The sequence below is a fragment of the Rattus norvegicus genome, chromosome 7 (genome assembly GCF_021556685.1).
Source record: "Rattus norvegicus strain SHRSP/BbbUtx chromosome 7, alternate assembly SHRSP_T2T, whole genome shotgun sequence".
NCBI classification, from domain to species: domain Eukaryota; kingdom Metazoa; phylum Chordata; class Mammalia; order Rodentia; family Muridae; genus Rattus; species Rattus norvegicus.
In genome coordinates this window covers 107,861,102-107,877,268 of record NC_141540.1, presented here as the reverse complement: position 1 = coordinate 107,877,268, position 16,167 = coordinate 107,861,102, and the positions used below count along the sequence as shown (strand labels likewise).

Here is a 16,167-nt window from a genome sequence, read left to right as displayed (position 1 = left end):
TGAATGTAATCAGAAAATGACAAACAGGAAGCATTGTTTAAACTTTCTCACTTTCATACAGGTTTTGGGGAGACACAGAGGCTCCGAGAAGCATCCGTCATGGATCACAGTGTATCAAGCTGACCTGACTCTGGGTTGCCTGTTCCCTTCTGATGGTCAAGGAGATCTGTTATATTCACTATGTGAACACCACTGATGCGATCATGACAGGAAGTATGACCTCATTCTGCAGTCTTGTCTCTAGTTGGAGAAGGCTGATACTGAAAGTAAACAAGGGCCGTGAGACTAACTCTCCCAAGAATGACAAGCTATTCTATTCTGGGAAACAACTCAAAGATCGAGAGGCCGCTGAAGACCAAACTGCGCTGTGGATGCCTACTCATGGCAGGGGCATGCGCAGCTTCCACCTGAAGGGAAGACGGGATTCCCTCTGGGAAGTAACTTCTCACCTGTTGACATTCTGATGGGATTTTTTTCAGCTGAAGAACGGCTTGGTCCAGCTCTCTGCACTGCCAACCACAGGGAAGTTTCGCATTTCAGTAATCTGCCTGTCATTTATCAGTTGGAAGAAGAGCCTTGGGACTCCCTGTGGAGGAATATGTATGAGCAAGTTATATTTTAGAACAGACGCATTGCTTTGATGAACTGGTAGACAGAGTCTGTGTCTTGAAAGTTCTTGAGCTGTTATTGCAAGTTGTTTTCACAGTTACTAATTCTTTACTAACTGGTGCTATGCTCGCTGTACACAGCTACTCACTTTCATAAGATCAAACAGTGAGACCTTGCATTCTGCTGAAGAATGTCTTGCCTTAAAACTAAGCTTGCTGCCTAAGGAAAACTAACATATAGGCATTTGGAGTGAACACATTCTTATTGTATTGGTCAATGTTGAAGTGACAAGGGACATGTTAGTATGCTCCCTTGTATGCAATGCCATCTTCTTTTGCAAACCAGTGACTTACTTTCTTTTTATTTTTAATGTGTGTTTTTATTTGGAAATCTTCCAAAGAATGCTAGAAATGTCTCCTGTGTTCTTTAAAGTGATCTTATAAGCTGGAGTATATGATTCCTTGAAAGATTCATACATACATTATTAAAATAATCTAGTTTCCGTCTAAGGGTTGATGTGATTGATTTAATGTATTATGCTACTGCAACCAATTACTAGTTGACATGTTTATAAAAAGTAGGGACAGAACTACTAGATCATAAAAGGCTCTAGTGTCACCTTATACAACTACTAGAATAGTATTATACACACACACACACACACAAACATATGTAATGTGTGCACACATAATTTATGTAATTCAATAGCTACATGGAGATGGACTATGTGATAAGAAGTAACTGATCAATTTTACACAAACCACACACTTTGAAGCTTACTTACTTTGAAACTGTAAGGTAAATCCTAAGCTTTCAGGAATGTAGCTTTGTATCTGGGTTAGAGTGGGCTATTTGCAGCTCAGTGTAGCTTATGCTGTTGAGGAATGTTCAAACTGATAGCCACCACAAACAGCACTGACCTTCTCCATGGCCACTTGTCAATGGTTCATGTTGTTAAGTAAAAAGAGGCAGGCACCAGTCTCCAAGCACTTTGCAAGTCAATAATGTAACTATGTCCTGCTGGCTCCTTTAAATACAGGTGAATTTGTCTCAAACACTCTAGAACCAGTCTCTTTTTCAGATTTCTTAATTAAGTAACTAAAACTATTTAATCTGGATGACAAATCAACCTTTCTAAGGATTGCTTTTTCTCTCGAAACGGTGTTGTTATTTACAGAACACTCAAACTTAAGGAACGAGACAATGAAAAATAGAATTCAAAGTCTTTGAAGTAGGCAGCAACCTCACCGAAGTCCCACAATCTGGACTGCTTCTCTAATCCTACATCTCTGTACTATTTCGGTAAACAAATCTGACTAGTGCAATTAGTAGACGCCATCTGTTTTGGCATCATTTGTCTATTTTTAATATATAGTCCATCTTTTTTTTTTAAACGTCTTTTGCAGAAAAAAAAATCTGTGAAGTTTGAACAAGCGGCCTTCTCAAGATGTACCGAGTCCCGCAACTGATGTCGACACCAGTAGCAAGTAAATGTGAAACTGCTCTGTGCAATTATCTTTGAACGATTAACGTCCTCTTAGCAATTTCCTCGCTTTGATTTTGCTGATCCCCAGACCATTAGCCATCTGTCAGTAGCTCGTGTTTTTTTAAATGCCAGCGTGTGCTTTGGCAATGATTTTGACTTCATTTCTTTCCTTGAGAGAAATGTGGCATTTTTTTCCTTTTAGGATAAAAAAAATCACTATTTTTTTTAGATGCCTATGCATAAATGTGAAAAGAGACCATTTATTGGCTACTATTAAGATGTAAAACTGTCTACAAAAAATGCTGAAAGATTGATTACAACTTGCAGAAAATAAGGGCGTTGTTCAAACGGTAGTGGTTTCGAGTTTCTTCCTTCCTCTTATTTTTCTCTCTCAACCCCCTTTGTAACCCTCTCTCACACACCCACTTCTTTTTTTTTTTTTACTAATAAAATAACAGCCCAAGCTGAAAGTCTAAATTACCTTATTTATTTTCAGTAGTGATTGTCAGCAAGGGAATTAAGTTTTTCTGAGCCAGACGGTTTGAAGTCTCAATACTATCATTGCCTTTTATAAAATTCTGTGATAGAGTTTAGACTATTAATCACCTGTAACTCTCTTCCAAGTGAAGCACATTGTCATGCCTATGGCTTAAATCTTCTTTAATGAAGATTTGACAAGCTTCCTAGTTTTAGAAGTCATCTATTTAAAAACAATAAAATCAACCCGAGGGCTGGGGAGAGAGGCACTGTCATGTAAAGTGTTCATTATACAAGCATGAGAACCTGATTTCAGACTCACACAGCCCACTTAAAGGACTGGGTATGATGACATGAATCTGTAATCCTTGTACTGGACAGACATCCTAGTGGAATGGATGAGATCCAGGTTCAGTGAGAGTCCTTGTCTCAAGCAAGCTAGAGAACAAGAGAGGAAGACACACGCACACTTGCACACACAGAATCTAAACTTCATACCCTGCTGCCACAATGCCTTTTGTTTGCTATAGTAGAAACATCTTACAGCACACTAATAACAAAACCCTTGACAGCGATTGGATTCCTCACATTATGGAGTTCGCAATAATAACCAACATACTGAGCGACTGATTTTGCTTGCTTTTTTTAATCTTTAATTTCACACAAGATGCTTTTCTCTTCCATTCACAAGCTCCAGGTGGTGGTCATGATTTATCACCCTGCACTAAAAAGAGCCTCCAAGGACTATGGAGTCTGAGAAAGACAGAAGATAGACGCTCCTAGATTAGTTTCTGTTTCCCACAGGGGATGGGTGACAAGTTGGTGGATTCCCTGAAACTAGTTGTTCACACCACTCTACCACATTGCTGTCTTCCTACTAAGGCTGGAGCGTACGCTAGGCATAACTTCCCACGTGTCACCTATGCAGCAATCATGTTCATACATGCTGGAGAGATATTGAAAATTCTCTCTCATTTCCTTATGCAGATTCTTCCAGATCAGGAGGAGGACCTTCTGGAAAGTTGTCCCCCACACGCCTTTTCCCAAGGTATATTGGGTACTTTTCTCTGTCAAACTCATTTCCTGCCCTTCTTACTTTGTATTCCTTTAAAAGCACTATAGTACATATGGTCCAGGCTTATCCTGGCTATAAATTTTTGGTCCCCTGCATTAACTATTGAAAACTCGTCTGCTCTAAGAATGGGTTATTCTTTTTTCCTTTTTAGTGTGAGTACATACCAGATGTCTATCGAACGGCAAACTACATCAAATACTTAGATATGGTTGGGTTGTTTTGTTAACTTGGTATCTTTGTTGCTTTCTATTGCTGTGAAAAAACACACCGTTACCAAGACAACTTCTAGAAGAAATCATTTATGGAAGCATAAGATTCTACAGAATTGCTATAGTAGAAGGATGTTAACACATGACTATTATGGAGGAAGCATGTCAAGAAGCAGGCAGGTATAGTGCTGGAGAGCTTATATACAATCCAGAATACAAGGCAGATAAAGAAAGAACTAACTGGGGCAGGCATGGACTTTTTAAACTGCAAAGCTCAGTGGCACACTTCCCCCAATAAGCCTATACCTCCCAATCCTTCCCAAACAGTTTCACAAACTGGGGACCAAGCATTCAAATGTATGTGCCTACAGGGTCACTCTCATTCAAACCATCACACCATGACTTCCCATCTCATTTCACAACAGTCACAGTATTCACGAGTACACAAGCTGGTCACATTTCATGTTCTGCTCACACTAGTCAATTCCACTATTTTGTTCAAGCCTTCAATGGAATCTTTGTTTTCCTTCCTGTGATTTTTCTAATGGAAGTTAGCTGAGGTTTCCCCACCATGTTCTGAAATGTACTTGAAAGATAAAGGGATCTAGCACAATATTAGAACCTGCCCTTCTTGTAGGCATCAGGCCTTCCAACACTACCACATGAGTCAGCTGATAATATGGAAGCAGAAGTATGAATTGGTGTTGGATCTGTTTAACCAGAGGTGCATCCTAGCTCCCCCGGATACTAGCTGTGTACAATAGCTGAGTAATTCGTCTTTCTGAATGTTCATCTTTTGTTTTTTTTGCTACATAAGGAGAATCATAAGTATCCTTACCTTTTAGAGAGATTTGCAAAGGGTAGGAAAAACCATTGGGAATAGATCCATGGCGCAAATGGAATAAGTGGTATCTATTAGTTAGTATTTTATTAATAACAAGCACATATTCCAATTGTTCATAGGTTTTTAAATTGTAAAAAGTGGTAAAGCCGGGCTGGAGAGATGGCTCAGTGGTTAAGAGCACTGACTGCTCTTCCAGAGGTCCTGAGTTCAATTCCCAGCAACCACATGGTGGCTCACAACCATCTATAACAGATTCTGGCGTATCTGAAGACAGCTACAATGTACTCCTATATACTAAATAAATAAAGTATTTTTTTTAAAAAAAGTGGTAAAGCCATCAGGAAATATAGATAGACAGAATGAAACATGGTTTAGAACCTATCAGCATGTGAGTAACTACACAAAATTTTAAAGGGATATAAGGATGTACTGGGGTTTGTCTTTTCACCAATACCAGGAAGCTATACTCTTCCAGGACTTCGTTAATCATCACTCAAGACAAGAAGGGACTGGTATTTGGATAGTTGAGCAATTTGCTGGTTGTATGTGTGGTAAGATTCCTCAAATCCATTGAAAAGGGCCAATTAAAAGATAGCCAGCTGCTGGAATTCCTCCAGTGTAACTCAAGTGACAGTCAAGAGCTAGAAGTAGTTTTTTTTTTTAATGACTAAAAATATTTGATAGCTCAGTAAACTCTCTCTCTCTCTCTCTCTCTCTCTCTCTCTCTCTCTCTCTCTCTCTCTCTCTCACCTACTGATGTTGTAAGAATATTTTGAATTTATGTCCAGACAAAAAAAATGAGAGAGAAAATATTAAGGACATTTGAAAGGAGAGATAACCAGGGTTAGAGAAACTGAGGTCGATAATATTTGCTAAAGACTGAACGTCAGAGAATAGGTAGAAATACAGCTCCTGCACTCTAGTGGTTCCAAGTGCCTAGTGCACTATGGATAATCCCCATTCTGATTCTTGAGAAGGCAAATAGTATGGAAAGAAAAGCATAGGGTAGGAGACACCCCCTCCCCAAAATAGAAATGTGTAGCTCTGTCACTTAGAGCATCAAGGGCAATTATTATCTTACTGGTATTTTCCTTTCCTTATCTACAAAAGAGGAAATGATGAGCAATATGATGCTGAAATGAAGCAGTCCAGGCCTCTCTTCAGAGAATTTGTTCCTAGCATTTCCAAAGTCTCTGGTCCCTCTACCTGTACCATTCAGTATTTTCATTAATGATTTAAAGTAAGCACTAGGTAACATCAGTAAAAGCAGTCTAGAAATATTTTAAATCAGCATATAAGTATTAGAAATCACCTTGCGTTTTTTGAACAAAGTATATTTTAGTGTCTCTCCTCCCTCTCCTCTCTCCCACCCTCTTGTTTCTTTATATGTCCCTCCCCCTCCTTAGCATCATTTACCAGTCTCTGTCGGTTCTTCTCCTACCCTTCTGTCTTTCCTCATCACTCATTCTACTTTCTTTCCGTCTCCTTACTAGTTTATTAGCTTTTCCCTACATTTGCACTTTAATTAAATTATATATAAAGACATCTGAAGCATTGTATTGATATAGCTAGTGTCATAGTTAGCTTCAGCTGTTAACTTGTCACAACATAGAGTCACCTGGAAAGCAGAAACCTCAGCTGAAGAATTGCCTTGGTTAGATTATTTTATCGGCATGCCCATGAGGCATTTTCTTTATTGCTACTTGATGCAGGAGGGTCCAGATATCTGTGAATTGTGCCATCTCTAGACAGGTGGACCTGGGCTGTGTGAGAAAATTACCTCAGCAAACTAAAGGAAGTGAGCCAGTAAGCCATAACCCTTCACATTTCTGCTTTCTGAGTTCCTGCCTTATCTGTATATATGGGTGGACTATAACCTGTAAGGTGACATGAACTATTCTACCCCAAAGATGACTTTAGCCAGAAGGTTCCTATGACAGCAACAAAAAAGCAAACCAGGACAGTGAATTCTCCCCAGAGTTCAAACCATGAGTATATATATATACTAGCCAATGTGTTCCATTAGAGTTTTTAGACTATGAAAGACATCAGTGTTAAGAACTGTCCTTAGAATAATGACATCATTAAGGAAATTCTAAAGCCTTAAATAACCTTCAATGTACAAAATTTGATTACAGGACACTAGTGTGTGGGAAGAATAAATAACATTTTGTAGAATTATGATTCAAACCCAAAGTAAAAACTTAGTTCTTGTTAGATGCACACCCCCCTCTCCTTGGTCTACTTCATACTGACATTCCCATGTGAAGTTGACACAGGCATTTGCACAGGCATTTGCACAGATGGTATGATTAACCGTATGGGGAAAACACTAGAAATTGACAATTGGTTTAGTGCTAAGACAGTGTGCTGGTGATGGCGGTAGATAACCAAAAAAGGCTTTGTCATTTAAGAAAGGAATTCTATAAGGAGGGAAGTGACCATCATAGTCTCCTTGGGATGGATGCACCGAAGTGCCCCTTTCTTGTCACAAGAAAGAAAAGGTTGCTTTCCTTAGAAAACAAAGAAAGGGAGTCAGAGTAAAACAGAAAATGGTTCAAAGTCACCTTCTGCCATAAAGAGATGAATTTTATGAATGGGGAAAGTACAGAAAAGAACAGACGTGGCTAAGAAATGGAAGCTGCTGAATGCTTCATAACTAGGGGGTTGGAAAGAAAGGAAATTATAATTTCTCTATTACAGACACAAGGGCAGTGTTCTGGCACATGAAATGGGCTGTATTGAATGAAGAGAACAGTGAATTTCAACATCCAGAAAGGAAGTTTGATGATATTTCCATCTTTAAAAAGATAGACTAATATTAAGAATATAGGTCTATCTTAAGTTGAAGAGGCTAATTGTCCAGAATGTTGCCACCAAAGTTCAAAATAGGAAAAAATCAAATGCTGTGTGATTCAATGCCTAAGCCCTGATGGTTGAGAGAACCAGTGATAAGGGTTGTGGAAGTAGTTGGTATCGTGAATGTAAAGAATGTAATTTCTTTCACAATGACTACATGGTCATGTGGGTCTTGTATGATTGTACATACACGGTAGAGACTTAAAGGACTTTCTTTTTCCTCTTTAGCTTTACTTGTGACTTCCTGGATGGAGAGCGTTCTTTTGAATGCTGCTCCATAGACCCCCTGACAGGCTCCTACTATATCTGCCGCAGAAGCCCTCGACTCCTAACCAATGGCTACTACATTTGGACTGAGGACAGTTTCCTCTGTGACCCAGATGGCCACATCACACTGAATCCCTCTCACACCAGTGTGATGTACAAGGAGAACTTAGTTAGGTAAGTAGAAGATATTGTATAAGACATCTCAAAACCATTCTACCCACTGTCCATTCATCTGCACATTTACAAGCAGCTCACTGCTGCTCAAGAGTATAGTAATAAAAGAACTGAAACCAGTTAAAATCAACATAAAAACAAATAAAAGTAAAACTCAGTGATACCCATGCTGGAGTGGAAATTGGTATGAAGGATAGTGGAGGGAAAGAGAACGATGCCAGGTTTGTGTGGGGTACAGGTAATATAAGCTTTATCGAAGTTAAGTCAGGAACAGATAAACCAGTTAAACAACCCCATAACTCCTAAGGAAATAGAAGCAGTCATTAAAGGTCTCCCAAACAAAAAGAGCCCAGGTCCAGACGGGTTTAGTGCAGAATTCTATCAAACCTTCATAGAAGACCTCATACCAATATTATCCAAACTATTCCACAAAATTGAAACAGATGGATCACTACCGAATACCTTCTACGAAGCCACAATTACTCTTATACCTAAACCACACAAAGACACAACAAAGAAAGAGAACTTCAGACCAATTTCCCTTATGAATATCGACGCAAAAATACTCAATAAAATTCTGGCAAACCGAATTCAAGAGCACATCAAAACAATCATTCACCATGATCAAGTAGGCTTCATCCCAGGCATACAAGGATGGTTTAATATACGGAAAACCATCAACGTGATCCATTATATAAACAAACTGAAAGAACAGAACCACATGATCATTTCATTAGATGCTGAGAAAGCATTTGACAAAATTCAACACCCCTTCATGATAAAAGTCCTGGAAAGAATAGGAATTCAAGGCCCATACCTAAACCTAGTAAAAGCCATATACAGCAAACCAGTTGCTAACATTAAACTAAATGGAGAGAAACTTGAAGCAATCCCACTAAAATCAGGGACTAGACAAGGCTGCCCACTCTCTCCCTACTTATTCAATATAGTTCTTGAAGTTCTAGCCAGAGCAATCAGACAACAAAAGGAGATCAAGGGGATACAGATCGGAAAAGAAGAGGTCAAAATATCACTATTTGCAGATGATATGATAGTTTATTTAAGTGATCCCAAAAGTTCCACCAGAGAACTACTAAAGCTGATAAACAACTTCAGCAAAGTGGCTGGGTATAAAATTAACTCAAATAAATCAGTTGCCTTCCTCTATACAAAAGAGAAACAAGCCGAGAAAGAAATTAGGGAAACGACACCCTTCATAATAGACCCAAATAATATAAAGTACCTCGGTGTGACTTTAACCAAGCAAGTAAAAGATTTGTACAATAAGAACTTCAAGACACTGAGGAAAGAAATTGAAGAAGACCTCAGAAGATGGAAAGATCTCCCATGCTCATGGATTGGCAGGATTAATATAGTAAAAATGGCCATTTTACCAAAAGCAATCTACAGATTCAATGCAATCCCCATCAAAATACCAATCCAATTCTTCAAAGAGTTAGACAGAACAATTTGCAAATTCATCTGGAATAACAAAAAACCCAGGATAGCTAAAGCTATCCTCAACAATAAAAGGACTTCAGGGGGAATCACTATCCCTGAACTCAAGCAGTATTACAGAGCAATAGTGATAAAAACTGCATGGTATTGGTACAGAGACAGACAGATAGACCAATGGAATAGAATTGAAGACCCAGAAATGAACCCACACACCTATGGTCACTTGATTTTTGACAAAGGAGCCAAAACCACCCAATGGAAAAAAGATAGCATTTTCAGCAAATGGTGCTGGTTCAACTGGAGGGCAACATGTAGAAGAATGCAGATCGATCCATGCTTATCACCCTGTACAAAGCTTAAGTCCAAGTGGATCAAGGACCTCCACATCAAACCAGACACACTCAAACTAATAGAAGAAAAACTAGGGAAGCATCTCGAACACATGGGCACTGGAAAAAATTTCCTGAACAAAACACCAATGGCTTATGCTCTAAGATCAAGAATCGACAAATGGGATCTCATAAAACTGCAAAGCTTCTGTAAGGCAAAGGATACTGTGGTTAGGACAAAACGGCAACCAACAGATTGGGAAAAAATCTTTACCAATCCTACAACAGATAGAGGCCTTATATCCAAAATATACAAAGAACTCAAGAAGTTAGACCGCAGGGAAACAAATAACCCTATTGAAAAATGGGGTTCAGAGCTAAACAAAGAATTCACAGCAGAGGAATGCCGAATGGCTGAGAAACCCCTAAAGAAATGTTCAACATCTTTAGTCATAAGGGAAATGCAAATCAAAACAACCCTGAGATTTCACCTCACACCAGTGAGAATGGCTAAGATCAAAACTCAGGTGACAGCAGATGCTGGTGAGGATGTGGAGAAAGAGGAACACTCCTCCATTGTTGGTGGGATTGCAGACTGGTAAAACCATTCTGGAAATCAGTCTGGAGGTTCCTCAGAAAATTGGACATTGAACTGCCTGAGGATCCAGCTATACCTCTCTTAGGCATATACCCAAAAGATGCCTCAACATATAAAAGAGACACGTGCTCCGCTATGTTCATCGCAGCCTTATTTATAATAGCCAGAAAATGGAAAGAACCCAGATGCCCTTCAACAGAGGAATGGATACAGAAAATGTGGTACATCTACACAATGGAATATTACTCAGCTTTCAAAAACAACGAGTTTATGAAATTCGTAGGCAAATGGTTGGAACTGGAAAATATCATCCTGAGTGAGCTAACCCAATCACAGAAAGACATACATGGTATGCACTCATTGATAAGTGGCTATTAGCCCAAATGCTTGAATTACCCTAGATCCCTAGAACAAACAAAACTCAAGACGGATGATCAAAATGTGAATGCTTCACTCCTTCTTTAAATGAGGAAAAAGAATACCCTTGGCAGGGAAGGGAGAGGCAAAGATTAAAACAGAGACTGAAGGAACACCCATTCAGAGCCTGCCCCACATGTGGCCCATACATATACAGCCACCCAATTAGACAAGATGGATGAAGCAAAGAAGTGCAGACCGACAGGAGCCGGATGTAGATCTCTCCTGAGAGACACAGCCAGAATACAGCAAATACAGAGGCGAATGCCAGCAGCAAACCACTGAACTGAGAATAGGACCCCCGTTGAAGGAATCAGAGAAAGAACTGGAAGAGCTTGAAGGGGCTCGAGACCCCATATGTACAACAATGCCAAGCAACCAGAGCTTCCAGGGACTAAGCCACTACCTAAAGACTATACATGGACTGACCCTGGACTCTGACCCCATAGGTAGCAATGAATATCCTAGTAAGAGCACCAGTGGAAGGGGAAGCCCTGGGTCCTGCTAAGACTGAACCCCCAGTGAACTAGTCTATGGGGGGAGGGCGGCAATGGGGGGAGGGTTGGGAGGGGAGCACCCATAAGGAAGGGGAGGGGGGAGGGGGATGTTTGCCCGGAAACCGGGAAAGGGAATAACACTCGAAATGTATATAAGAAATACTCAAGTTAATAAAAAAAAAAGATACCATAAACTGAAAAAAAAAAAAGAAATGTGAGGGTGAATTGTAAGACATAACATGTCTGCTATCAAAGTAAGAAATGGAATTTCATGGAGAAGGGTAAAGGCAAAGGACTCTGAGAAACCCTGATACAACTAGGAGAATGCAAGTAGCTGGTGGGAAAATAGCTTAAGAAAGAGGCTTCCTGCAAGAAAGAAGGCTAAAATGATCCTAAATGAGAGTAATGGATACCTCAACATAGGATCTGTGAAGTGGCCAAGTAGGTCAGATGCCTTGGGCTAAAGCATGAGGACATGAACTCAGATCCCTAGCATCCACACAGAAGCCAGTTGCAGCACTGTGCATCTATAATCCAAGCACTGGACAGGCAGAGGGGGCAGAGGCCTGTGCAATCCTGGAGCTCATTGGCCAACTAATTTAGTTAAATCAGAAAGCTCCAGGTTCAATAGAGGCCTTATTTCAAATATTAAGATGGGAAATGGTGGAGAAAGATACTCAAGATTGACCTTTAGTTTACATATACATGCGCATATGCACACACGCATGAGTGCGCGAGCACGCATGCGCACACACACACACACACACACACACTCACACGCACACACACACGCACACGCACACACACAAACACACCACTGCAAATTAAATAAGTGAAACCAAAGGCTTTCTCTAATCTACCTTTACACTGGTAAAACACCGCTTCAAAATTCATCTTCTAAGAGCAATTGCAGATGCCCCACAGGACAGTAAAAGGCTGTCATGATAAAATCGATCCATTTCCTCTTCATGTTACTTGGTTCTGATTTGGCCCATTAGCATTTCTCACTAACATAATGTATTTGTAACAAGGCTTGGCACATCACAGACAAGTGCCCAAGAACTGACCTTATCATGAACTTTCAATACTTCCTCGCCCTTGGTCCCACCACTTTGAGCCTTCTTCTGTGGCTAAGAGTCTTTGGAACTAAAAGCCATTACCCCTCCCTTCTCTAACACACTCTCCTGTGGTTTCTTTTACACTAACATTAAGCTCCACGTCTCCCAAAGAAACACACAGGGTTCTTTATTATCTGCCCCATTGTATCTTCCCAGCTTTATTTTCTACCATGACCCAATATGAAACATACTTATTTTTTCAGCAATCATCTCATACAGTTTATGACTCACTTATCCCAGAAGCTTCACCGATTTTCAATTAGCCTGTCCTTCCATTTCTCTGTGGGCCTTTCCTAAGTAATTCTTCTGAGCTCACATTTTAAATACAACATGGTGGCCAGGACCACAGCCTGTGGACTCAGACTGACTGGATTTGCTTCCAAGTTATCTTGTTTTCCAGTGGGATGACCTTAGGAAATAATACAACCTCTCTGGGTCTCCTTTGCCCAGTCTCAAATATGGGGTAATAGTAATACCTACCTCATAGGGCTGTTGGCTGTTCTGGGAATCATGTGGGTTTATCAAGGCAGAGAAGGCTACCTGGCACAGAGTGAGTTGCATGAAGGAATCCCCAGTATTTTCCGTGCCTTGTCAGTTTCCTAAAACATAGACCATGGCCACCATCTATACATAGTTTAGTCTTTAGCTCACTATCGTGAGCTATCAAAATTAAAAAAAAACATAACTCTCACATCAAAGGGGATCAGAAATCATTTATTCTAGAGAAAGGTGGAGCAACCATGGACCAGGAGTACAAATTTAGGTTTCTTCAAGTTATATGTTGCAATGTGCTAACAGTTTCATGAAGTTTGTATAGTGATAGAAAAAATAAAATAATAAATGACCTGGTAACTATTGTGATGAAACACCATGACCGAAAGCAACTGGGGATGAAGGGGCTTGCTTCACTCACATTTTCATATAATAGATCATCATCAAACATATACTAAAGCAGGGATGTGGAAGCCGGAGCTAAAGGAGAAGTTGCAGAGAAGCGCTACTAACTTGCTTGGTCCTCCTGGCGTTCTCAGCTTGCTTTCTTATAGAACCCAGGAGAACAAGCCCAGGTATGGCATCACCCACAATGGCTTAGCCCTCCTATATCAATCACTAACTAAGAAAATGCCCTACAGGTTTGTTTATGAACATTTCCTCAGTCGACTTTCCTTCCTCTTTGATGATTCTAGCTTATGCCAAGTTGACACAAAACTATTCAGCAGAATAAATCATGTAGTTTTCAAATACATTGGTGAGAAAAATCAGAATTATTTGAATATATGAATTTGAGTTGTACCTACTGTGTGCCTCAAGTCATTACTACTTGACCTCTTCCAACCCAAAGTGACTGCTACTTGCTGCTCATCATGCTGCTTTCATCCTTCCCAGAATATTTAGAAAGAAAAGGAGAACCCACCGTTCTCTTTCTTCACTCTTGGACCCCCGCGCCTCGAAGTCTTGGCTGCATGCAAGTATCTTTGGAGATGTTGGTTCACTCCCAAGTGAGGATCTCTGGCTGGAGGGAATCAGGAGCCTTGGTAGGTCCCACTGCAATGAAAACGGTGACCTTTGCTACTTCATTCCACGATGAGATGCCATTTCTGAATGGCAATCATATAGTACTGGCCTCAGATGAGCCACAGTTCAGAGATGAGTAATATTTTGATGGAGAGGGTGAAGCCAGGGATTAAAATTTCATTGACATATTTCTGCACTTCCTGTTACTGAAACACAAAGGTCTTCATGTTGTCCAAAAAAAAATGAGAGTTTAAATATCTCATTATCAGAATGTTGATAATACTCAAAAATTATTGGCCCATTTCCAATATGGTTTTTGATGAAATAGAAGTGGGGAAGTAATAATGGGGGCAAACTTATAAGACGTGTATCAGAAACTGTGTTCTGCAATCAGGATTTGAATCTCAGTTTGGACATTCTGGGAGTAACTTCATTAAGACTCAATTGCTTTAGTTTTAAAACAAGATATAAGCATGCATATGCATATACATATCTGTGTTCGGCTGAAATAGATGATACATACATATAGAAATAACATAGCTAATATAGATATATGCTTATGCATTCCTGCATTCAAATGTATGTATATAAATGTAATGATAGAAACTCTAAGCCCATTCTTTTGTTATCCATTCATCAAATCCTTGAATCCATGCTCTATGGAAACAACTGAGCTAAGCACTTTTTCTGAGCTTAGTAAGACACAACCCTAATGGGAAAGTTCTTAGATAGGAAGAGAAATAAGTTTCCAAATAGCTACAGTATAATGCCTTAACTGCCATAGCAGGGTTAGGAACATGGAGAGAATGGAGGAGAGAAAGTTAATACATAAACCAGAAAGGTGGTATGAGCTCACCCTAGATAACGCCAGAAGGGTTTCAGATATAATAACATCAGAAATGAGTGACTCATTAGGTGGATGGGAGCTTAAATGACATTTCTGCCTTTTCTATGCTGCCTTACAATTATTGGGATTCTAGACTTTTCAAGATATTTATTATGGCTAGTCATTCCTTCCTATCACATATAAATTTATTTAGCTTTCTTCTGCTTCTTAGACCTGGCTTAAACTTTTAGTAACCAGTAAAAAAAATGAGAATGAAGAGTCCAGAACAAAAAGAATGTTAAATGTGACATCAAACAGCTAAACTCAAAATGAGCCCCATCTGAGCATGGTTCCCTGTACAATTGTTGTTGTCTAAATCCCATGTCTCTGGTCCTGTCTTCAAGTTCATTTTCTTCCCTCTCCCTTACATGCATTTGACTCTGATAATTCAGATACATCTTTGTTTGTAAGAATGGGTCATTCCAATGAGTGGTCTCAGGTTGAGATCTCTACAAGAATGTACTCCTTTATTTTAAAGACTCTCTCTCTCTCTCTCTCTCTCTCTCTCTCTCTCTCTCTGTGTGTGTGTGTGTTTGTGTGTGTGTGTGTGTGTGTGTGTGTGTGTGTGTGTGTGTGTGTGTAGGTGCATATAACACTAGACTCATTTTAAAAGAAGAAAATGTCAAACGAAGTGTCCTCATAATAAGAACAAATGATTAATGGAACCAAATGCATTCTAGTTCCTGCCAAAAATAAGGAAATCTAAGCAGGACACAGACAGGAGGCTGACATAGGGGTTGGACCAGAAACAACAGATGGTGAAGGGCTGAAGAATCTTCTGTGCTTTTTTGAGGAGACAGAGTTTATCTAGTGATTCATGGGCATTTTGAAGCATCTGAAGCAGGATGAGGACATATCAGATTTAGATTTTCAATGTTAGCTTTCCAGTAGTATGCTAGGGAAGATTACACCAGAGAGTAGCTGGTATGAGCGCAGAAGTAAAGAAAAGCATCAAGCATTCCAAGAAAGGACGGAACAAATAGAAGGAAGGTAATTTGTTTTTTATGTAGAATTGACAATTTTGTGAGAGAGTGAATGAGGTTGTGAGGAAGTGGGAGAAGTTTAACAAATGGATGTGTTTTGTTTGGTAGACTGTGGGAAATATTTTGCCCATACCAGCTCTGGAACCTAGGAAATCAGAAGACCAAAAGAGCCTTTCTTTTGGGCTAAATGTCCCTGAATTCATGTCCTGGAGCTGCCTTTTCCTATTTGAGTGTTCTTGTGAACATCAATTAAATTTTCTTATCTTCCATTTTTTATTAATATAAGGGCAAAGAACATAGCAGGTAGGGTTGCTGTGAAGATGAAATGCAGTAGTTCATTAAATGTGCTAATGTTGAATCAATGGA

At 39.7% G+C, this 16,167-nt stretch overlaps 1 protein-coding gene across 4 annotated transcripts in view; it reads left to right on the top strand.

Moving 5' to 3' along the window:
• Window positions 1-315: 315 nt before the first annotated feature.
• The window catches only part of Tmem71 (transmembrane protein 71), a 39,090-nt gene continuing 23,238 nt past the window's right edge, over window positions 316-16,167 (top strand). For 2 of the 4 annotated variants that reach the window (XR_015624399.1, XM_087559164.1), the window contains exons 1-6: window positions 316-600; window positions 1,787-1,911; window positions 2,016-2,096; window positions 3,560-3,620; window positions 7,788-8,000; window positions 13,804-13,952. Coding sequence is in view for 3 of the 4 variants with exons in the window: in XM_087559164.1 (XP_087415290.1) it covers window positions 2,057-2,096; window positions 3,560-3,620; window positions 7,788-8,000; window positions 13,804-13,952 (463 nt within the window). In the remaining variant the exon portion in view is untranslated. 4 annotated transcript variants of the gene reach the window in all.